Source organism: Puntigrus tetrazona, chromosome 18 (assembly GCF_018831695.1).
Source record: "Puntigrus tetrazona isolate hp1 chromosome 18, ASM1883169v1, whole genome shotgun sequence".
NCBI classification, from domain to species: Eukaryota; Metazoa; Chordata; class Actinopteri; order Cypriniformes; family Cyprinidae; genus Puntigrus; species Puntigrus tetrazona.
In genome coordinates, this window is record NC_056716.1 from 9,726,260 (window position 1) to 9,750,314 (window position 24,055).

At 38.7% G+C, this 24,055-nt stretch overlaps 2 protein-coding genes and 1 long non-coding RNA gene across 4 annotated transcripts in view; 2 read left to right on the top strand and 1 right to left on the bottom strand.

Moving 5' to 3' along the window:
* The window catches only part of fam214a (family with sequence similarity 214 member A), a 30,203-nt gene extending 17,056 nt beyond the window's left edge, over positions 1-13,147 (top strand). Inside the window, exons 1-12 of one of the 2 annotated variants that reach the window (XM_043264263.1) lie at positions 3,042-3,156; positions 4,119-4,303; positions 4,865-5,067; positions 5,153-5,278; positions 5,748-7,326; positions 7,437-7,553; positions 8,916-9,004; positions 9,194-9,290; positions 9,733-9,891; positions 10,093-10,161; positions 10,742-10,941; positions 12,343-13,147. In XM_043264263.1, coding sequence (XP_043120198.1) covers positions 4,259-4,303; positions 4,865-5,067; positions 5,153-5,278; positions 5,748-7,326; positions 7,437-7,553; positions 8,916-9,004; positions 9,194-9,290; positions 9,733-9,891; positions 10,093-10,161; positions 10,742-10,941; positions 12,343-12,496 — 2,838 coding nt within the window. In that variant the 5' untranslated portion in view covers positions 3,042-3,156; positions 4,119-4,258 and the 3' untranslated portion in view covers positions 12,497-13,147. Of the gene's footprint in view, positions 1-3,041; positions 3,157-4,118; positions 4,304-4,864; positions 5,068-5,152; positions 5,279-5,747; positions 7,327-7,436; positions 7,554-8,915; positions 9,005-9,193; positions 9,291-9,732; positions 9,892-10,092; positions 10,162-10,741; positions 10,942-12,342 lie in introns of those variants that run through there. The other variant, XM_043264262.1, reaches the window with a different exon arrangement.
* A 125-nt stretch (positions 13,148-13,272) lies between these two features.
* Positions 13,273-15,928, bottom strand: LOC122362706. The gene is made up of 3 exons (XR_006253156.1): positions 15,773-15,928; positions 14,902-14,965; positions 13,273-14,799 (listed from the first exon to the last, which is right to left on the bottom strand). It is a non-coding gene; the product is annotated as an uncharacterized LOC122362706 (long non-coding RNA).
* Positions 15,929-18,644: 2,716 nt separating this feature from the next.
* Positions 18,645-23,524, top strand: arpp19a (cAMP-regulated phosphoprotein 19a). Its single transcript, XM_043265107.1, has 3 exons — positions 18,645-18,803; positions 19,740-19,859; positions 21,733-23,524. Exons 1-3 carry the CDS (start codon positions 18,759-18,761, stop codon positions 21,901-21,903), a joined length of 336 nt encoding a protein of 111 aa, XP_043121042.1. The 5' UTR covers positions 18,645-18,758; the 3' UTR covers positions 21,904-23,524.
* The last annotated feature ends 531 nt before the right edge of the window (positions 23,525-24,055 follow it).

A 24,055-nucleotide genomic window follows, 5' to 3' on the forward strand; every position in this document is an offset into this window, starting at 1 on the left:
GTGTTTGTAAGTGTTAGTGTGTCCAGTTGCATTCCTCATATTTTCACATGTATACATACTGCAATATTGCTAGTGCATAAGCGCCTGAAATAGCCCTGTATTATATAAGAAACACCGGTCTGTCCTGTCCTAGACCCAGCAATCTGGAACACATTGCTCACTCAAACTCTGTGGCACGTGAGGGACAAAATATGCAAATGCAGCAAGCGCACGAGAACACCTCCAGGTCAAAGGTCATGGTGCGTTTGTATATGGTAGGACAGGTCTAAAAATGGATCACTGAATTTTCTCGGGAGTGACCCGTACTCTATTAGGTTAATCATAACCATTAGGAAAAAGGCCTGAAACATGAAACACTTGAACTCGAATGCTTTTAATTACTATGTTACAGAATCTGTCAGACCACAATTTATAGCATTGTGTAGACGCTCCACTTGCCGCCTCACTGAAAAGGTTTGCGTGAATTCTATTTTGACGAATTGAACGGAAGATGGAAAGATATACGCACGTATATCATACATATCTATTGCAGTGTACTTGTATAACTTAATTATACTTGCATAATCAATACTTATGATTTACACAATACTTACGTTTTCTGGTTTGTTAAGCGTTTTTGTTTCACGTTGTTATTGTTTTCGTAATGTTTCGTTTTATGTTCTGCTTTTAAAGTTGGGTTTATTTTTTTTTTATCTTTTTTTTTTCGTGCTGCAGTGTTTTGTTTTGTTTGTTGCTTTATCTAATAATTAATTTGTTCAGTTTTTCTCTTTTATTTAGTTTTCCAGCCTCGCTAATCAGTTATTCATTCATTTTGTGCTTTTACGTCATGATTTTTTTTTTTTTTTTTCGTTTTGTTTGTTTTCCAGTTTCATCAACCTGACAGATTTAGGGGTTTTTTTATGCTCGAGAGAGAATAAGTTCAGGCAGTTCATAACAAAAAAAGAAATCTATGGGGTGCTGGTAATTTATTCTTCCTTTGTGTTGTATTTTTCTGCCTCTCGTTTGCTCCTCCTCCCCGTCTGAACCCAATGTTCTGTCTTTCCTCCCCTGCTGAAACTTTACCTTTAACCTACATGAGGGAAACACTCTGGCTCTGCCTTTCTCTCCCCTTATTTTTTTTTTTTACTCCTCCCGTTCAGCTGGCAGTTTCAACCCCCTTCTTTCTCGCTCTGTTGTCTGCGGTTTCTCCTCGTGCAGTTAGCACGTGGGAGGAGTTCCCTGTAAGAATGTGTGTACACACACGCATATGGAAATGCATACTGCAACAGCCAGCCAGCGCAGTAAAAAAAAAAAACAGGCCTGACAAATACACCTCCCACTACACAACCTAAAAAGCCCCGAGATTCTTCAGGCTCTTATAAGATTGCGTTTATGCAATGCTGATGAGCTTATATGTAAACATGGCGGGGATAAACAGGAACAAACATTATTATCTGCTGTCATGGTATTGCCAGCACAGACTCTGCGCGGAGATCTGGCTCTTTGTTTCACAAAGTCGCGCGAGATTAACTATCAGCTGTTCGCTGGTGGTGACGCTAGCGCTGCACGTGGCTTTTCTCCGCCTCCTGTGCCGCGCTGGTGATTGGCAGGAGCTCGGAGAGTGCCGATTGGTCAGAAGTTTTTCTGGCTCCTCCTGTTGACTCCGAGCTGTGTTTGTGCTGGAAGTGTGGACGACCAAAGAGGAGGGTGATGTCATGAGGGTACTGAATGAAGGCAAACATAACGTTTCTTCCCTTGAGCTATAGGTTTTAGATCTTTGTTTTTTTTGCTTATTTATTTTAAATACGTATTTAATTTAATATTTCAAAGGTGAGTTGAATTTTAATTGCTGGAAATGAGAAGTTCCTACTTCTAGTAATCCTTCTGTGATTTTTTTTAATTTTTAATTTTTTTGCACTGTCTAGAATGCAACGGCTCTGAAAGCAAGTGTTTATCGTCATTACTGAATAAAATAGCATTATGCATGATCCGACGTGCTTCTAGTTTGGAATTTTGGGTCAAATAAATCTGAATTTGTATTGATTATGGCATTTTAGTGGCGTTCATGCACCTCTAAAATAAATCTGACGTGACTGCAGGAGATTTTATCTCAGTCAAACAACTACCCATTTAAGTAAAAAATATATATATATGCTTTTGCTATTCCTTGCTTTTAATTTCATGAATGAATGGCGGTAATTGGCAGTATATAGAGAAAATAATATTTTTCTTTTCGTGAAAGTAGGAAAGAGTTTATTAGTTCTACGAAAGTGGGTCATGGTGCGGTTCTTTACAGCATGTTGTTGTTTTCCTGGTCTAATAGTCCAGCAGCTATTCTGTCCCTCCACCCGGTGATTTTTCTGGATCGTTATTGGTTTGCATAGGATTATTTTTGCCACAAAGAAACCACAGTGCGCGTATTCGCTTTGTAAACACCAGCTGACACGTTCTGGCTAAGAGTATCACCAGTATGGACCTGGATAAACGCTCATTCATGCACGCTCAGCCAGTCACCATAAGAGCCCTGTTGTAAAATGTGCTTTCCAATCCACTGACAGATTGAAGTAACGAAAGGATTCCTGAAATAGACTTCAATATTGTTTTGACACAACCCTACCAAAAATAAGAGCATCAATAGACTCTTTCTCTTTGCAGAGTTATATTGAGCATGCACCTCCCCATGGATCATTCTGTGTCTTTCCAGCCTTGTGTTGGGAAAAAAAAAAATGTTTGGATCAGAAAGTTTAACTCTGTATCACAAGAATCATATTTAACAACTGGGTTTCGACTGCTAGTTTTAGAAATTGTATTTATATGTGGCACAGCAACCAATGTTTTTTTTCTTAATTCATTCATTAATTTCAGAAACATTTTATTCATAGTATTTAAATGACTGATACAAACATTTAATCAACTTTTCTTTGGCAAAACACGCTTCCACTGTGTGAAATGCTGTGATATAATTTCATGTAATTTCTGTGGAATACTGTTTTGGTTCACAAACTATGAAAACACACCTTTAGATGAGGGAGAGATGAGGCTTTGCAGTCGGGGATGGGATACTCTCTGTTGGCCCTGTTGTCCTGGGAGTCTGACGCTATGAGAACAATAGGCCCATTGGCTGACTGTAACGGACCTCAACTGCCATGTAGACGCTTTTGTTTGCATCTCAAAGCTGTGGGTAAACCTACTCTCATGAATCTCAATTCTCTCTGTTTCTCAGCAAACATGGAATAATTACTAACACAACTAACGCTGTGAACCGCTCTTTATGTGTAATATCGAATCATGTAGACTCGCCTGTTTCTTTAAGTGTTAATTGGGATGATTAAGACGGTAAATGTTTTACCTATTACGGGATCTAATTTGAATTGTCAGCTTTATTTTCACACTATTTACACAATAGTGTTGGTATTCAAACAGGTTGTGGGTGTCAAATCCAGCTGTGTTGTGGAATTTCTGACTCAGAATCTCATGTGTCGCATTTAACACGCTTTTCTACATTCCATTTAAATCCAGACAGCTGGTTTCTAATTAAGATGTTGATCAGGTATGTTTTGCTGCTGGAAAATATGCTGGCGACTGAGTGTTTGCTTAGCCCAGTTTTCACAGCTGGTAAACAGAGCAAAGATTGTTTGCTATGCATAAATAGTGTTATCGTCTCTGGAACTGTGAAACTGGCTATGTGTTTCTGGATGTATTAACATAGAAGTTAAATCTACTATTTATTTATAATTTATATATAATTTTTTTTTAGGTTTCTAGTCTATATTCATTATCTTTGAGGCTCTGTATATATATATATATATATATATATATATATATATATATATATATATATATATATATATATATATATATATGTATATGTATTTTTTTTAGAGTAGGTTGGGTCCTCCATTTAAGTAAAAGTAAAATGTTTTTTCACACTGTAATGTAAACTACGGACAAACCACTCGGTATGTCCCGACCCAAAAGTTTTAAAGTGTGTCAAAAAAACGATTTTCAACATAATCCGGTAATCCCAATGTGAGATTTTGTGACTCAGAGAAGATATACTACCACCTATCTATGTAATATGCTTTTGAATTAATAAATGGCAACATATCACTGACTCAATCTCACCTCTGTCTTTTTAGAAGCAGCAGAGGAGTTCTTTGAGTATGACGCTGAGGAGTTCCTAGTGTTCCTGACTCTCCTGATCACAGAAGGACGGACTCCGGAATGTTCCGTAAAGGGGCGGACGGAGGGTGTTCACTGCCCACCTGCCCAGTCTGCTATGCCTGTCCTTACCAAACATGAATGCAGCGACAAAATACCACAGGTGGGTTACACCTTTTTTATTAACTTAAGGAGAGTCATGTTGTTCATATCCCAATATTGTACCAGTAAAATGTTTAAAACATGATATAATTCAGTCAGAATATTTCTCACTAAAAAGCTGGAATGGTGTTAAACATAAACATCCGTAATAATTACTTTTACAATTACACTGTTGACCTATCCATTACCTTAGCCCGTCCTTAAACCTACCCACACCACCAAGCCTGTCCCTAACCATACCCATATCCACCTCAATAGCAGCAAGTGTTTTGAAATACAATATGAGCACAATAAATACATTGCACTTATTTTTTGGTGTAATTACATAGTAGTTAAGGCCACCTAATATAAAGTGTGACCCATTATCTTTTCAACTTGCTGTTCTTTATTAATGAGAACAGACAGGTATTTCTATTTGGAAAGTGTTTGAAAAAAGTCAGAATGCTTGGTCATTACAGAATTTGTACACTTTACCTGTACGTAGGTTAAAACACTCTGTCAAAACCAGTTACGGGTCAGACAGCGATATGTTGTAAACAACAAAACTTTTTCCCCAATGCAGTGTCGTCAGGCAAGAAGAACAAGGTCTGAGGTCATGTTACTATGGCGCAATCACATCCCCATCATGATTGAGGTGATGCTGCTTCCTGACTGTTGCTATAGCGATGAAGGCCCGACCACGGACTGCACAGACCTAAATGATCCAGCAATAAAGCAAGATGCGCTCTTACTAGAGAGATGGACTTTACAGCCAGTGCCCAGACAGTAAGTCTTGCTCTTCACAATAATTCCAATAGACATTCTTTCTCACAAGTCTAGGGAGTTTAAACAAACTTGGTGTTTGTTGCAGGAGTGGAGATCGATTTATTGAGGAGAAAACCTTGCTGTTGGCTGTGCGTTCCTACGTGTTTTTCTCGCAGCTCAGTGCGTGGCTCAGTGCCTCTCACGGACTTGTACCTAGAAACATCCTATACAGGTAACATACTTTACACATAAAAACTTTCAGGGCTAGGAAGAAATTATGACATTTATAAAGATGAAGCTACATTACATTATGATAGGATTCTCACTAGGTGTTTTGGAACCCAGCAATGTGTATGTTGGTGATTCCATGGGATTTGTTAATGAAACGCAAACAGAAAAATTATTTGTGTGAATAGTTTGTAAGATCTTCCAGAAGATTTTAAATGTGCCTTTCAGGAAGAGACAGGAAGCCAGCCCTGTTGAAAATAACAGCATATGCTGACTATGTATGTTTTGAAGCTGGAATGCTGGTTTGAGCTGGTCATGTGCTTGTCCGACCAGCTTCAGACCAACAAAGAACCATCATAAACCAGCTCAAACCAGCATGCCACTCTCAAAACAAACCTATGGTATCATTCGATTTACTGCAACAATTTACATTACCATGGATTTTTAACACTCCCGTTTGATTTTATTTGCAGAATAAGTGCAGCTGATGAAGAACTACTATGGAACTTCTCACAAACACCCTCTGAACATGCTTTTCCTGTCCCAAACGTTTCCCATAGTGTCGCTCTCAAAGTGCGGGTTCAATCTTTGCCTCGCCAGCCCAAATACCCTGTACTCAGATGTAGCATCCACTCAGGTATAGCTTTTTTGGGCAAGAGAAACCTGGAGCGTGGAGAGGGTAGGAACCATCCTGGAGAGAATCGCAGTTCCCTCCGTCTGCCAGGATCTCCACTCTTCTCCAGGCCTCTACGTCCTTCTCCACCTCCCCACAGCCCTCTTAACACCCGTAAATGCCACCCTCGCCCTGAGTCCCCTCTCCCACCAGGTAAAGCCGTCAAGTGGCTGTACTCTCGGCTTAACGGCGGTGTGGACACCCCCCCTACAGAGGCATATAACTCGTGTTCTGATGGGGCAGAAAGCCCAAAGACCTCAAGTGTGGAGTCACCAATTCGTGGTTTTAAATCACTCTCCATTACCGACCCTTTAGTTACCCCCAGCCCAAGTCCCAGCTCCATCTCAGGTGAAACCAACCCTCTCATTGGCTCCCTGCTTCAGGAAAGACAGGAAGTAATTGCTCGCATTGCTCAGCGACTGAATTTATGCGACCCTACGGCTCCCCATCTCCCTGATGCTCTCTTCACTTCTCAAGAACCACCAGGACACAAAACAACCTGGAACTCGTCGCAGGATAAGGAACGCTTGAAGAAATCCAAAGAACCCCTCTTCCCAGTCTCCCAGCCTCAAAACCACAATGGAACCAGTCCAGAAATCCCTGAGAGGAGCCGGTCTTCTCTCTTTGACACCCCCTTGAGCCCTAGAAGCAGAACACGGCTGGACAGAGTCGACCGAGAATCAAAAACTTCCCCAAAACCCTCGACTTGCAGGCGCCTGGTACTCAGTGACCAGTCTGCTGAGGGTTCACTGATTGCAGATGCAGTTCAGGACATCTCGAGGTTGATTCAGGAGCGACTGCAACATTCCTACAGTCTCCTGAATGGCACCTATAAATTGAAGACCTCTCAAACCGAACAGGCTGAGACAAATCACGGAGCGCAGACAAATGGCTTTGTATCATCAAGCCATGAGAAGTCTACAAGTACACCCAATGGTGAGGCAAGCACAGATCCACGTATTTCCCAAGCAACAAAATGTTGCAGATCTCCTGATTCTCGTCACAGAAAGCGGGACTGTTCCCCTAGACCACAAAATGTGGCCAGTTTAAAACTTGAAGACCACAGCGTCACAAAATCACAGCCTTTATCGGCAACTAATAAGCAACAGTATGCCAGTAGAGAGTCCTGGACCTCCTTGAAAAGCAACTCTAGCCATGCTCGCTCTCCTCAGAAGAATGGCCTGACCCGGACTGGATACCTCCAGGCCTTCAAGACCCAAGAGGCAAACCGTGAGAAAGGAGCAGAAAAGGATGTCTGGAATGGGTCCACTTTTCCTGAGAAGGATGAGAACCACGAGCCCTGGGCTTCTCCTTCTAGCACACCAGCCAACCTTACTTGCAACACCTCCAGTCCTGCCCACACCCAGAGCAATCATACTGTGAGTTCACACCTTTACGTGGGTTTATAGGAATACATTTGCTACACAATGCTAAAAAAATGCTTTGAAACACAATACTAAAATTCTCCTCTCTATATTTGTATTAACAGAGACCCTCCCCATTGAAGCCCTGCAGTAACTGGAAAAAACAGAATCGCCACTCCATAGACGGAACTGCAACAAAAGCCTTCCACCCCTGCACAGGCCTACCTCTCCTCTCCAGCCCGGTAAGACTATAGATCTCTATGTCACTCTCCAACACAGAGATTATAGCACAGCATCTTACTAAAAGGGCCCCGGAGCCTTTGTGTCTGTGACTCATCTACTCTCACGTGTGAATCACTTCTTGTTTGTCTCAAATGCTGTCCAGAGTTTCTGTACCTCCTAGATGACATGCTAATGAAGTCTTATGGGCCATAAATTTATAATAATAACTTCTTCCAACTCTTTATTAATACTTTCCATTAACACTCTTAGTAAATGAAGTCATGAGTGTTTTCAAATCATACCAATGGCAGACTGAGTTCTGATTTGTACCGTATGACTCAGGCACTTCTCTGTGTGTGGGAGTTTGGTGCTGTTACTCCAGATGAGTGGTGCTCTTGTTCTCTAGAGATCCACTCAAATGTAATTCTCACTCTTTTTATTGGTTTTCATTAAATGTTACAAACAACTAAACTGTTTTGATCAGCATTTTCTGTAAGACATGACCAGTCTCAAAAAATACTACTAAAAGTACTACTTCATCTACAAAATTCCTGTTCCAGTCAGATTAGGTTAGTTGTTATCTTGTTAAGAAATTAATACCTCATCGATTTCTTTTATCGTTTCTCAAAGTTTTTACAGGTAGTTAATGATTAGAGTTAAAGATAAGGATAGGAAAAAATGAATGCATGCCAATTTGACGATTACTTGCAAGCTGACATAAAATATAAATGTTTACATTATTAGGAAATATTTGAGAGTATTTGTGGCTTTTAAATCTGTCTTTGATAGATATGGGAGCAAATAGATCCTCTGTCTATATTAGTCTGTTTGTTTTTATAGTTACTAATGGATACCATATTATTGCACATACATACATACACACACACACACACACATTTTGCTATTCTTGTAGGGATTCACACAGGAATAATGTTTTTTTCTACTGTACAGACCGTATTTTCTATCAACCTACACAGACCCTACACCTAAACCTACCTCTTATAGTAAAATTGCTGCATTTTTAGATTTTCAAAAACTTTTTTGTATGCAATTTATTAGCTTCTTTGCCTCAGGGGACTGCATTTTCGTCCCCACGAGTCTGTGTGTATTCAGGTTTAAGTCCCCACCAGAATAGAAAAACAAGGCCACACACACACACTTTGGATTACAGTACATATACATTTAAAAAATAAAGAGTCTAAATAAAACAGAGCAAATGAAGAGTAAATACTGATTGAAAGAAACGTATATGTAATTGCAAATTGGGTACAGTATGTTTTATAAATAGATATTTAAATATAACGTACAATTGTGCAATTGGTCACAAACTTGCAATACAAAGATGCAAATGTGTTCATCTGCTTCCTCCTTTTTCCCCTTAGGTTCCTCAAAGAAAAAGCCAGACAGGATATTTTGATTTAGATACATCTTTGATTCACTGCAGAGGTGTGCCATGGGCCGCCAATAAGAGGTATGACTTTCTTCAATTTATTCCCTGCTGTAGTGCCATTGTTCCATATTTCACTGTGCCATTTCCTTTGCTGAGGCTTTCCTACATACACTGCCATCTGCTGAGCACACATACACTAGAGTTATCCCTAAAGCTCAGACTACCTAAAATGGCTGACTAAACTTTGTGTGTGTGTGTGTGTGTTTTCAGGGTTTTGAAAAGATCACAAGACTGTGATGAGTCTCAGCATCAGATCCTCAGTGCCAGTGCTCCACCCGCCAGCCTCAGCCTTTTGGGAAACTTTGAGGTAGGTGAACAAATAATTACACTCACGCACATGCAATTATTGAAAAATCCTTTGTGCCAACACCCTCTTTATTTAATAGTAATAATGTTTTTTTTTTTACCCTGCTCATACATTTACCATATGCCTCAAAAATAAAATTTCCATGTCAATAGCAAATCTGCCGTCATTGGCTCAAGCTGAATTTTATTTAGTTACAGGAATACAATTTTTGTATGCAAAAACTTTTTCCAGCCTACTATTCGTCCAAAATATCTTAAATCGTGTTCTGAAGATGAACAGAGCTCTAACTTGTTTGGAACGGCATGGGGGTAAACGATTAATGACAAAATATTAATTTAGGGGTGAAGTGACCCTTTAAAACTAGACTTGACGTAGTCATAATATCAATCTGATTGGATTATTAGCTGGATAGATAGATGTTTCTTTGTGGTTACGTGTGTAGGAGTGTGTATTGAATTATCGTTTGGAGCCATTGGGCACAGTTGAGGGTTTCACAGCAGAGGTCGGTGCCAGCGGAACTTTCTGCCCCAGTCACATGACCTTACCTGTTGACGTGTCATTCTACAGCGTCTCTGATGATAACGCACCTTCCCCCTACATGGTAATGACCCAAACTGAGTTGAACTTGAACATTTTGTGTACTTTTTGTGTGGGTATGTTACGTTTGTGAAATTTCGCTCATTTTTCAATTGGGTAAATAAAGTGACGCAACACCTGCGAAAGAGCCAGTAATGTTATTATAAAAGTTTGTTATTTAAAAGACTCATATTATCTTGATTTGAATATTTCTGCTTCCCTTTAGGGTGTCATAAACTTGGAGTCTCTCGGTAAGAGGGGATATCGAGTACCTCCTTCAGGAACCATTCAAGTGGTAAGGATCGGGTTGTTTTAAAAACACATAATTATCTGCTTACGAACTGTGTGTCATGACACACTATTTTCGAATGAGTAACAAGTAGTCATAAGTGTGTGTAATACCCATACTGCATTGTGAGAACAAAGGAAAATGTCAAGATTTGAAATTGTTTACAAATGCGCCCTCTACTGGTGAATGTGTGGGAATTAAATTATACATGTAAACTGAAAAATTCATCACTTGCTAACTTTTCAAGTGTGGTCCTTTAATAGCCTGTGTATAAAATGAGCAGGCTTTCTCGTTTTAATTGACATTTACGACACCGAATCACAAATTTACGACACTTTTTAAAGTCTTTGAGTTACATGACTCATGAACGAATCACTCTGACACACTGTTTTTAACGAATGATTTCGGATGACAGTGAAACAAAACTGTTATTTTAATAGAGATGTTAATGGTTTTCCACCCACTCAGATAATTAACATCTGTTTCCGAAATGCTCACTGGCTGCAACTTTACGTTTGCTCATGTTTTCCGTTTTCTGTAGCTTTGACCCTCAACAGATGTTTTGTCTTCTGTCTCTGTGTGTCAGACCTTATTTAACCCTAATAAGACGGTGGTGAAGATGTTTGTGGTGATGTATGATCTGAGAGAAATGCCCGCCAGCCATCAGACATTCCTGCGGCAGAGAACCTTCTCGGTCCCAGTCAAACGCGAGTTTAATGGACAGAACAACAAAAAGCCGTCCCCACTGGGTCAAGGACGAACCCTCCGCTACCTCGTCCATCTGAGGTCAGTACCATGGCATGAACCTGACCACCTTATGTGCTCACTTCAATGTATTCGTTCATGCATACAGGGCTTAAAGGGACCCAAAATAGAAAATTTGATGTTTATCTGCTTACCCCCAGGGAAGCCAAGATGTAGGTTACTTTGTTTCTTCAGTAGAACATAAACAAAGATTTTTAACTCAAACTGTTGTAGTCTGTCAGTCATATAATCAAGGATTCATTCAGGATTGAAGCAAGTGCCTGAATGGACCACTGAAGCAATGTTTCAAATGATTCAAAATTTAAAAAACGCGAATCATTCATTAAGCGCGACTGCTTTGATCTTTGTTTGAAACTACTTTTATCAAAAACAGTCGACAATATATTCAAATACTTTACTAAAATGTATATTAACTACTCATTTGAACTCTGTGTATGTAATATCGATAAAATCTACTTGCCTCAAACAAGCATTAATGTCAAGTTTTATTACTGTATATAAACCCACCCACCAGAGTGGCTAGTCGTCTACATCTTGGATTCCCAGAGGGGTAAGCAGATAAACATCAAATGATCATTTTTGGGTGAACTATCCCTTTAAATGCTCATTGTTTGAGGTCAGATGATGCTGTCAAGGGCTTTTGGTCCAGATCACTCTTGCTTAACAGGCAGCTTGTGGCCCTGACATGCCTTTTCCTGATGTATGCTCATTTTATTTAGCCCCTAGAAGTTGATAAGCCTGATAAGGTGTGTGGAAACGCAGTGCCCTTTTGAAGTCCTTATTAGAGCAAGTTCATTTGGCAGCCATTTTGAAAGCTTTTCCGGCCAGCTATTTTCTAGTCGTGAAAGTACGGCTCTCGTCTACCTGAAAGAGGAATGACGGCCACGAAACTGTTTGTCAGGTTTGCCTTTCAGCAAAATTAAGCACTGATGAAGAGAAAATTGTACAAACTTACAAAAACATGCACATGAAATGGTTGTAGTTGTATTTAAGTGTTGTTGTCTGACGGTGATGTTTCAGTGACGGCTTCAGATTTAGGCTAAGTGGGTCATGATTTTTTTTTTTTATCCCTTTACTCGTGTAGACGTTTCTCATGTGTTCAGCCCATATAAATGAGTAGACTTAGCATGCGATTAGTGTGGAAAAGGTCCCTGAAAAGGGCAGCCAGGATGTTGTCTTAAATTTTTAATTATAATTATAATGATTGTTAATTAAATACAATCTCTCCGACAAGACAAAATGAATGTGGCTGTTTTGAAAGGAGAATCTACCAACGATTCAACTTTTTGAGCCCCCTTGAGGAAGACAAGGAAACTGTAGTTAGCTAAATATGTCTGAATAGTTGTTTTGTATACTTTAGTGAGCGTTAATAACTTTTTGCCCTTTCTCTCTCTCTCTCTCTCTCTCTCTCTCGTCTCTCAGGTTCCAGAGCTCCAAATCTGGAAAGATCTACCTCCATCGGGACATCCGGCTCCTTTTCTCCCGTAAATCCATGGAAGTGGACAGTGGTGCTGCCTATGAGCTCAAGTCATTCACAGAGTCACCTGCCGACCCCCCTTTCTCTCCCAGATGCTAACTTAATCTAGTCTAGTCAAGCCTATTCTGATTTTAATCCAGCATAGGGGCCTTACTAAAATCGAAAAAAATCTGCTTGTATGGGAATTAAAAATATAGAAGCCCACTAAAGCGCACATGCACAGAAGGACCGTTCAAATAACGCCCCCTTTCCTAAAAATACACACCAATGAATCATCAGTGCTTCAACATTATTAGGTTTAAAACAACAGATGGTTGGGAGTTTTCATTTAGGCTTATTTCCAGACGTCCGGCGCGGCGCGAGCAGACAAGATGCAGGATAAAACTGACCATTTTAAAAAAAACAAGAGTCAAGTAACTGAATAACGACAAGGATGTTTGAAGAGCACTGTGTTTTTCCACCACAACTGGAAGAAAATGAGTTTCGTTCAATGACTTTTTTCTTTGTACTGTTACCAAACCACTTTAATCGGAAGTGTTGCAATAGAAAAACAAATATCTTACTAGCTTAGTGTTTACATATTTACTTTTTTTTTGTCATCAGTTATTTAATATTTAAATTGAACTTTCATTTACTGCACATGTGATGCCTGTTGTGCAAAACATTATGATGTAGTGCAAGATATGTTTCAATCATACCATGTATTTTTGTCTTTCAAATTCAGATCTTAAATAAAAGAATTATATATTATATCTATAAAATGACCTTTAAACATGCATATATTTGTGCTCTGTTTTGACTACTTAAAATACAAACAACTGTGTGCGTGCGTGTGTGTGTGTGTACCTTGTATTAGTAGGACCAAAGTCCAGTTATACCAGTAAACTTACAAATCATAAAAATTCAGGAGTTCTCTAAAAATAGTAAAATTAAATTTTTTTTTTTTTTTTTATCAAAATAGCAGAATGTTTTGTGTGAATGGTAGGTTGAGGTGTGGGGTTAGAAAATACAGTTTGTACATACAAAAACCATTATGTCTATGAAATGTCTCAACAAAAAAGGGCATTAAAATTCATTGGCGTTCTACTGTACATGTAAATCTATGAAACTGTAAAGCAAATGGATGTATTCTGGGATTCCATATCTTCTCTTGAATAATGGTTACTGAATTTTTGTGTCTCAGTTATTTAACTGAACAAATATTTACAAATTCACACATTTTCTGGAGATAAAAGCAGTTTTGAATTTGAAAGGGTGCTTCATTTTAAATATATTTTAATGTCAGGATGTATGTGAATAAAGTTGGATATAACACACACACACACACATATATGTATATAGACCTAAGCAATAACACAGTTCACATTTTGCGATGATATAAGCAAACCCAAAAAGGTTTCCCCCAAACAAAATGGAATATACGCCTTTGGAATATACAATAATAGATGGATAAAAGAAAAAAGCTTGGTTAAATTTTCAAGGCTTTTACGGTTGTCGCATTCTCCTTAATAAACAGGATCAGTGCCTTTCAGAGCGGTAGCGGATCAGAAACCACAAGATGAACAACAATAAACAACAACGAAACATGCCCACAGAGGAAACAAGGAAACAGAATAAAACAAAAAGTAAAAAAGCAGCTACTGGTAACATCACGTCTCCATCTTGTGCCTGCGGCTGGCTTGATTGTCCTCTCTGAACGCATCCAAAAATGACTGCTCCGGCCGCAAATACTAACCCAAGACCGAATAATACGGATACTAGTCCTGCTAACGCTCCTGCTAATCCAGATGCTGATGCTAATGCTAATGATGCTATCACTCCTGCTGCTGCTGCCGGCAATCCCGCTGCTCCAAGCGATGCTAATGTGTTGAATGCCTTTTTTGCTGCTTCTATAATCCACTGTGCCGCTGCTTTCACTTGGGATACTGCCCACTTTATTAGATCTTTTACCCATATCAATAATGTAGCAATAAAAAGTACTAGAGTTACTCCTACAAACATTTTCAGTGCATCTATTAAATATCTTATGACTTGTATAAACCTTTGTAACTGCGGTTTTGCTAGCGCAACTATGGCAGCTCCTGCTAGCGCCCCAACAATCGCTGCTCCTGTTAGCGAACGTTTTCCTAGCATTGATCGAAACATTGCTGCTGCTGTTCCTGCTACGCCTCCTGTTACCCCAGTTACTGCTACTGCTATTTTCCCCGTCCGTTCTTCTTTTTCCCACAGTGAATTTAAAACTCCTACCGCAGCCGCTGCTCCAGCCGCTGCTCCTACTGCTCCTTCACCTACTCCTGGCATAAATACATAAGTTATTATTACTGTTACAACTGCAAATGTTAATGTCAGCGGCGACCACGTAGAGGCCCTTGGTACTTTTGCCGCTGCTGCTTTCTCTGCAGCTGAAACAATAAGAATTTTTACTGTTAAATGTCACATTATAAAGAAATAAAATATACTGTATATGATATTTATGTTATCATATTATAGTTTATATTTCTTACCCATGTCGTTGGATTTTATTTAGACAGAATATGATGGCTCAGATCTTCTGTAAGGCTGGATGTCCTGAGATAAGGACAATGGAAACACAGTTTATTCTTACCATTCATATTCGTCCAACTACAGTTTACCCATACTTCCTTTTACCCAGTTTACTCAGAATGATCAATTGCAGAATATAATGTATGCGTTTGATATTCACAGTCACGTTTGGTATCATCTGAAAGCGCCTCAGTTTGATTGGTACAATGGTCTCATTCTTACAATAAGTGAAGTGTTCACTTTAGAGAGTCTGTCCTTTCCCAGTGTCTTTCATGCAAATGGCAACCTGTCTCCAAAAGGTTTAAACTCTCTATATCTAGGCCTTAGTAACTGCAAATGCTGTCTAAATGCTCGAGGAAAGGTTGGGGCAAAACATGTTTACCTGACTAATAAATATCAATCTGACTAACTTTAAAAATCCTCTTCTCAAGTAGATGAAGTGAATGCATATGTTCCTGCAAATTTTGTGATACTGATTTATTACCATTTCAAACCTTTTACTCGGAAACCAGTGCCATTGCCACAAGAAAGCAGGTAATTGCCCAATTTTAAGTGGGTTTAAACAATCAGAAATAATACAATCTTTAAATATCTCAAAGTGAAAATCTTAGCGACCTCAAATACAATATTAACAGTCAATATTAACTGATACTGAAAATGAAAACTGGTATTATTACGATGTTAATTTCAATAAATACTAATACAATTACTAAATGTTAACATTAATTAATACATAATGACCTAACATGAATAATAAACAATCATGTTCTACATGCACTGTACATTGTATAATTATATTTAATACATGTAATAATGTAAAATCCAACAAACCTGATTTGAATTTGGATCCCATAGACTGAATGAAATGCTTAATATCATATAGCAGATTCGTCTTGTGTTCCTGAATCCCCCTGCAATGGAAGAACACTGCAAAGAATGCGCTGTGGTCTTAAATACTTGCATGCAGATAAGTCATCTTTTCAGTAAATCACATGACCTGTGAGAAACCGCGGCAAGATGCAGCACGAAAAGGTTCAAATGTGCATTAAGGTGAAAATGAAAGCAGCTGCAAGATTCTCGAAGCAGTTCAACTTTAAAGGTTTTTTTTTTCTGATGGTAGAGAGGCTGCTGAGAGATGCATAGATGCAGGTATTCACATGTGCTCAGTCTCTCTCTCTCTGTCTCTAAAAATTGCATTAGCCTGCATATCAATTATTAGCTCTAAAATTGAAGTATCCATTATTGGATGGGTTGGAGTTTTTAGGATGAATATTTCTTGAAATGGAATATGTGAACAATGTCTTTAGGTGTGGTTGTGAGTATACCAAAACTTAATTTCTGATTTGTAATATGCATTGCTAAAGACTTTGGAGGCTATACTGTACTATCCTAACAAACCATGCATCAATGGAAAGATTAATTATTCGGCTTTAAGATGATGTATAAAAAAAAAAGACCCTTATGACTTAGTAGTTCTGAGTTACATAATATCTGTAAAGTTGTAAAGACTAAAGTCTCAAACACAAAGAGATATTCTTTATAAGTTAAAACATACATACCTTTCTAAAATGCAAATTTCACAAGTGGTCCGTTCGCCACGGGGCCCCTTGATAGAACGGGGCCCACAGCGACCGCACCATTTGCACCACCCAAAGGACGGCCTTAAATATAAAACATGGTCACTAAACTAAACAACCAAAACGGCTGGATCCTGACAGTTTTATTTGTACGTGACTGCCAATCATTTTCCCAAATGTTGACGTTAATCTTGTGTGGAAAACATACCGTATTCTTATTGCCTATATTGGATAATAGCCTATTATTACCATAGATATATTACAGTCTGTATTTATTTGCTCTGAAACTAACCAAAATAAAGACGAAGATACCCGACTCCAGGTGATCTGACTGCAGGACGTTCTGTTAGTTGCGCAGTGTTTTATATTAATGTCAGGAAAAGGACCATTTCCAAATGTAATTTAATGCACAAAGAACAAAATCTAAAACAAATGCACTGTTATAATTAATTATTATTTGTTATTGTTATTATAAATTATTATAAATTAACACTAGAATGTCTTTTTGAGTCTTTGTTGTGGTAAATGTAGCCCATGTTCTGGATTATAAGCTTGTACTTTGTACCATTTTAGAGCTCTTTGGTAGGATTGCACAACAGAAGATCGTGTGTAACATTCTAATGTCAAATGGATAAACAGAGGTGCGATATGCATTCTTTTTTGGCTCATTAAAGATTAATCTTGCAGCCACATTCTGTTTTAACTGTAGAGGTTTTATAGAACTGGCCGGAAGACCCGTCAAAAGAGCATTACAGTAGTCCAGTCTGGACAGAACAAGAGCTTGACCAAGAACTTCTGTTGGACGTTCCAAAAGAAAGGGCGAGGGAGTCGTTTTTTTTTAATGTTGTATAAAGCAAAGCTGCGGAATGAGACCGTTTTAGCAGTGTGCTCTGAGAAATTCTGCTGATCATCAGTCATAACTTCAAGGTTTCTGGCAGTTGTTGAAGGAATTGATGTGCCAAAACTGGATGATGAAATTGTGATGAAGCGATGGAACCGCAAGCAGTTCCGTCTTGGCAAGGTTGAGTTGAAGGTGACGGCCCCTCACTCGGCAAGAAACGTCTGTTAGACAGTGTGAGCAGCTATCGTCAGATAATTAAGATGGAACGAACAGAGTCGAGCGTCATCAGCATAGCAGTGATACGAAAAGTCACGTTTCTGAATGACAGAAGCTGGTGATGTCACATAGATAGAGAAACGGTCTAAGAACTGAGCCCTGCAGGAAAAATCTCAGGAAAATATTATTGATTTTCAAAACCAATTATGACTTCCTGGCATGAAACAGGACAGGAAACAGGAAAATCATGTTTACTATAAATTTTGGTAGACGTAACACCAAGAAGTCTACCAAATAAATATTCTTATGAAATATTAGATATTATTATGAAAATCTTTTCAATTATTACTCCACTTTAACAACAACAACACAGCAATATGCAAATTAGATACAGTGTGTAGATACACTGCGTTTTTAGGGGAAAACACATTTATGAAAGTTTTTACATACATATAGCATAAAACAAAATCATTTTATAACATGGTTAAGAATCATCCTTAAACAAAAACAAACAAACAAAAAAACTGAAACCTCTACTGAGGACATAGAATAAAATATGAATAAAATACAAAGTTTCAAAAATGATGTCCCGAATATTTTTTTTTTTTTATGGCAAATAACTGTCTATAACATACAAATAATGTTGTACGCCAAATTGGTCACATAACTGCTCTTGAAGTAAACCAGTGGAAGACCATAAGATGACTGTTACTCAGTGACAGTGTGTTGTATTAACAGAAAGTGAGATCATATAAAGTTTTGTTTTGTTTTTTAATATGAAGATTTTTTTTCTAAAATTAATAAATATATTATTTTATTAATAACGTGACAGTGTGGAAGAAAAACCATGCAGGCCCTCTCATTCTCATAATGCGGAAGAGAATTTCAGTCTAGAAGCCTTAAAGTACTGCTGGTCAAAGAAGCAGCCATTTTTCAGACGCAATTAAATCACGTGTGTGTCTTCGCGCAATAAACTGCACGTTACGTTTTCACTATTCATAAACGTAGCCTGTGCCTTTAATTACATTGGGCGAACGTCACCTTACGTGATTAATATTCATGACCTCGCCTTCGCCATAGTAGGATTAATGCATTCGTGGGCGGGCTGTACTAGAATAGTCTGCAGAACAGTATTTTAGATTGTGGACTAATTAATCAACACAGACTCGTTATATTAGAAAAAATGGAGGACATAAAGCCCGAGGAGACGAACGTGGACGAGCAGAAGGTGAGTATAGTTGAAGATTATGAAATCAAACCGCTGCAGTACATCAGATTTCAGCTTTTCCGCTATATAACGTTAACACTATATACAGGCAGTAAGTCAGATCGAATCGAAGACACGTCGAATAAATACGAATTTCGCCTAAAACCTGTTTTAATATTCCTAGTATATCTGATGATTGCTTTACGTCCTGTGGTTGTTTCTCAATATTGTTTAAAGCACTGCTGGTCTCCACAAATCTATAAAGGCCTTCTACCATCAAATAACGTTGGGAATATTCTGATCCGATTTGTTTTAAAGACCAGCTTATTACATCATTTGGTAGATAAATAGACATCTATATGTTAAGATGTGATCGGTAATAATATTGCAGTTGGTGTGTGTGTTTTCTAGATTGAGTTGTGATTGTGTTAGCTAGCAGTTAGCATGTGAAGCTAAGTTTACTATTAAACAGTAATGCACTGACCTGACTCGTTTTATAACCGGCATCTCGGCACAGTGTGTGTACATCAGCTGAGGGAGATCCTCGTGGGTTTACATAAAGAGCTCAAAATGAAAAAAATCCAAAGCACCATAAAATAAACAAAACAGCACCACGACTGCATTGTAAATAAATTCCACTTAATGCTGCTCTAAAAAATGAAATGAAGGGAAATCGAAAAATGTTTTAGCACCAATGGATTTTCGTTGTAGACGTTGATGTAATATTTAAGATAATACTAAAATCTATAATTTGACAATTTAGCAGTTGTTTGGAAAGAGAGCGACTTTTTGAATGCTGCTTCCAATTTGTCAAAGAGGAGAGGATTCGGTAAGTTAGGAAATAAAATGTTTTTTGTGGGGAAACGGCTCTTGAGATATCTCTTGAGATATTTTGAATGTAAATGGTGCCGATATGGCTTGACTGTGTGACTTTAATTAGTGTGTGTTTTCTCTCAGGATGAGGAGAATAAGGTCTGTCCAGAGAAAATGGAGGAAGCCAAACTGAAGGCCAAATACCCTCACCTGGGTAATAAACCCGGAGGATCCGATCTGCTCAGAAAAAGACTGCAGAAGGGGGTGAGATTATATTCACGTGCACTCTTTCTACCACCCATATTGATCGGGCAAATAACCGTATTAGAAGACGAGATGCAGATCACAGGGCTTTACACGGGCAGTAGAACATCACGGCATCATGTGACTTGAGTCAGGAGCCACAGGTGGCATTCGTACTGCAGACACAAGTTCTGGTCAGTTTGAGAACATTAAACTCCATCGCTGATATACACTAACTGTCAAAAGTCTGGAATAATTCTGTTTTTTTTAGAAGAAAAAATCGTATGCTTACCAAAGCTGTAATTTACTCCAGTCTTCAGTTTTCAAACGATCCTTCAGAAATCATTCAGTATGGTGATTTGGTGCTCAAGAGCTGTAATTATTTGTGCTTAATTATTATTAACGGCTCGTATTATTAATGTTGTAAACAGTTTTTGCCTTTTAAAGGGATACTATATGGATTTCAGCGACGCCAGTGGCCGTTAGGTTTGCTTGTGCAAATGTAATGTACAGTCACCAAAGTTCTTTTTCATTCTTTGCTTAGAAGTAAAAAGAAGTTGGAAATAACTTTCGTAGTGATATAATGTTAAAAAACATCCAGACGTTCCCGAGAGCGACGTTTAGATGAATACGTAAATGTGTGCTGCCCGCTTTCCTCTCAAATGCAAAACAAACGCATGACAAAAATGACACGGGCGTTAAGAAAGCGATCGTAGTGATGGTGGATATGTTTGCCACAGTTTTTCACTCAGTTTTTCCCTCAACTTAGAGTTGATGCATATCTGTCCCGTCTCGGTGCCTGCACTTAATCTCTCTAGCGCGCGGCGCCGCTATGTTAGCTTATACCATTTATTCCTTCTGTATCAAACAGACACGGTTTCAGAAGCCACCAAACGCTTCTACGTTTTCCCTATTCGGAGTATGTTGACACAAAATAAAACGTAGCGATTTTCCAAGCAGATAAATAATACGTTTTCAGGAGTGGTGATATTCCTGCGCAGAGGTCGAAGCCCTACAAAGTGTTCTTCCGCCATACGTTATAGTTAGCATTGTTATCCGTCTAGAAAATGACCGTACTTACTCGTGCGACTATCGTAACCATCTTTAAATAGGGAAAACATGGAAGTGTTCGGTGGCTTCTAAATTCATGCCTGTTTGGTACCGAAGGAATGAGTGGTGTAAGCTAAATGCTAACAGGGGGCCACGCGCTAGAACGCTAAAGTGCAGGCAGACGCAGTCAGATATGCATTAACTCGGCTTAGTTGAGGGAAGAACGTAATGGGGAAAATACGGTGGTGTTTTCCTTTAAACTCACAGCACACATAGCCTATTTATTTAATTGAACTGCAGCCTTTGTCGGTTTACAATACTATGCTTTATTATGGTTTTAAGACTTCATGCAGTCTTAGAAAACTGTCTTCTAATGCTCTTAATGGATTCTCATCTGTGGAATGCACCACTTCCAGTATTTTTCTGATTAATTGATATAGGAAAAATGTAATCAAATGCAAAAATGTAATGGTGACCATGAGACACTTGTTTTATTAAAACGTAATTTATTCAAATAGAATTATTCCGAAGATTTGACGGGTGATGTAGATCACCGTTATATGCCAAGCTTATTGCAGTTAAAAATGGTTTCTGTCTTGTTGCTCTTGACAGTGTATTAAAAAATTATTTCATATTGTATAGTTGCATTTACTGTTTCGTATTATTTGATATTTGGCAGTGTTGCTTTTGTTGAGCAGTTTAGTCATTCCCATTCAGTTCCTCAAATACGTTCATGCATATCTATAGTCTGTCAACACGTTTCCTTTTGGAACAGAATTAACACATTCACTGTGCCATAATTTACTCCTGCCAACAAGCCGTGTCGAACTGCTTACTTTTCCAGCCAAAGTACTTCGACTCGGGCGACTACAACATGGCGAAGGCCAAGATCAAGAACAAGCAGCTTCCAGCAGCGCAGACAGAGAAGACCGAAATCACCGGAGACCACATCCCCACTCCTCAGGACCTGCCGCAGAGGAAACCCTCTCTGGTGGCCAGCAAACTGGCCGGCTGATACCTGCTGCCGTTCTTCACTCCACGCTCCCACTTCCTGTCTCTCCTCCATTTATCTCTGATCCTGCATTCCTGCCCTCATCCTCTTATCGTTTCCTGTCCTCTGAAAATACACTGAATATTCAAGGGTTGCAGATGTTACAGAGCTGTACTGCCGCACTGTGAGATGGGTTCGGGTTCGGGTCGTGGCTCCAAAGGGGGGGGTGAAGTTCTCAAAGGTCTTCTGATATTTTTAATGTGTCGTAGTATGTAGTTGAAAGTGTACATATTTGCTAGCGAGTGAGGGCAAACAGCGTTTTAGGAGATGTTTTTGCATTTTTATTGTAACCATTCCTGAATTACCCACTGCTTAGAGGACGAGGTCACCCAAAGATGAAAATTCTGTCATTTACTCATTGCGTATGACTTTATTTCCTCCGGTGAACGCAAAAAGAGAAGTTCAGTGGAATGTCAACTGATGTTTCGAAAATAAATAAAGAAAAGTCTATAAAGGGAAAGGGAAGTAGAGCTAAAACAACTGCATTGTAATTAGTCTGCACAGCTTCTATCTATGTTTAGAACAACCGTTGAGGTCCACGAGATGCAGACCTTTTTGTGGTGTATTATAATAGTTGTACTTTGGTGCGAAGATGTTGTACAATGCCAAGATAACAGACTTTCTTATCCGAGCTGAATAGCCCTCATCGGTGTCAAAATGATTTAGACGGCCAATGAAATCAGAGTACGCATCGCCGAAACTGTTTCCGGTTTACACACTCAAAGCTGAATGTGAATTAAAAGCATTATTCAGTTTGCGTCACTAGTTCCAACGCTTGATGTTTGACAGCCGTGTGTCTGGTGTCTTCTGAAGCCATATTGTAACTTTGTGTTTTTGTGTCGTTAGCGCTTGCATTCAATTCAAATCATTTAAATGACACATTAAATTCAATCGCGCAGCCAGTCGTATTTTGACGCCGGTGCAGATGCATTAAATGTAAGTTTTAAAATTAAATGATGATTTTTAGCAAATTACAACTTGGCTTCAGAAGACTGAGATCCAAAGAAAGTCAAGTGCGGCTGGAATGACGCGAGTGAAGAGTAAATTGTCCCAGAATTTTCTTTTCGGGGTGAGCTTTTCCATTAATCATGGAGTTAAGTGCTTGAATCGATAATGAATTGAAAGTAATCTATAATAATGTGGTTGATCTGCACCCGGTTTCTTTTTGTCATGTTTCGGCTGTAAGTGGAGGACACTTGGTTAGTCGTGTCTGATAGCATGAAATGCAGATCTCTGAGGCTGCTGTCATCTTGCCTTGTACCATAGAGCTTAAAGCCTTATAAAGATGTAGTGCCAATGCACAGATTGGCAAGCAGTTCTATAATATCACACGTTTCTTTCATACGTCGTGCATCTGGTTGTAGACTCCAGGCAAGTGAGGACGCTTCTCCACCTTCTGGTGTGTAATAAACTCCATGAGATCTCCTGTACATTGTCTTCTATGCAGAGGAGAGAGACGGTTGCCTGTCGGCTCCTCACACCACATCGTCGCACTACAGTAAACTGTCCACGGTTTGCATGAGCATAAGCTGTGGCCGCTTTTGAGCCATTTTGACTTGTAAATAAAATAGTTTTGCAAACCTTCTGTGCTTTTGAGTCTATTTTGTATAAGTGACGTGATCTGTTTGCCTTGTTTGCTTTTCTCGAATTTCAAAAAAAGGAAAGTTTTTATATATATATATATATATATATATATATATATATATATATATATATATATATATATATATATATTCAATTGCAAATATGGCAACACTACAATAAAGTCCCATTTATAGTGCATTAACTGAACAACTTAATATAAATTTTGCTATTCACGTACTGTAAGCTTATGCACATGAAATAAGTTTAAAGTGCCTCTGGAATTTTGAGATTTCCATAGAATTTTTTCATAAATTGTGCAACAGATTCATGTGAATGAAAACATCTTGAACATTTTTATAGTGCACAGTGTATAGCAAGTTATTAGTTTTTAAAACGAGTCCCAGGCCATTTTTGACTTCATTTTGCCGTCCCACTCTGATCTTTTCGTTGGTCTAAATGAAAATGCAAATTCATTCTTTGCCACTAGGTGCCTTTTTTTGGAGCGATAAGAGCTCACATGCACTGCTTTAAA

Excerpts from the sequence above, each read along its gene's own strand:
- arpp19a (XM_043265107.1), top strand. The coding sequence starts at position 18,759 with ATGGAGGACATAAAGCCCGAGGAGACGAACGTGGACGAGCAGAAG. Across the intron at positions 18,804-19,739 it reads CGAACGTGGACGAGCAGAAG|GATGAGGAGAATAAGGTCTG; the intron begins GTGAGTATAGTT and ends GTTTTCTCTCAG. Across the intron at positions 19,860-21,732 it reads GAAAAAGACTGCAGAAGGGG|CCAAAGTACTTCGACTCGGG; the intron begins GTGAGATTATAT and ends TTACTTTTCCAG.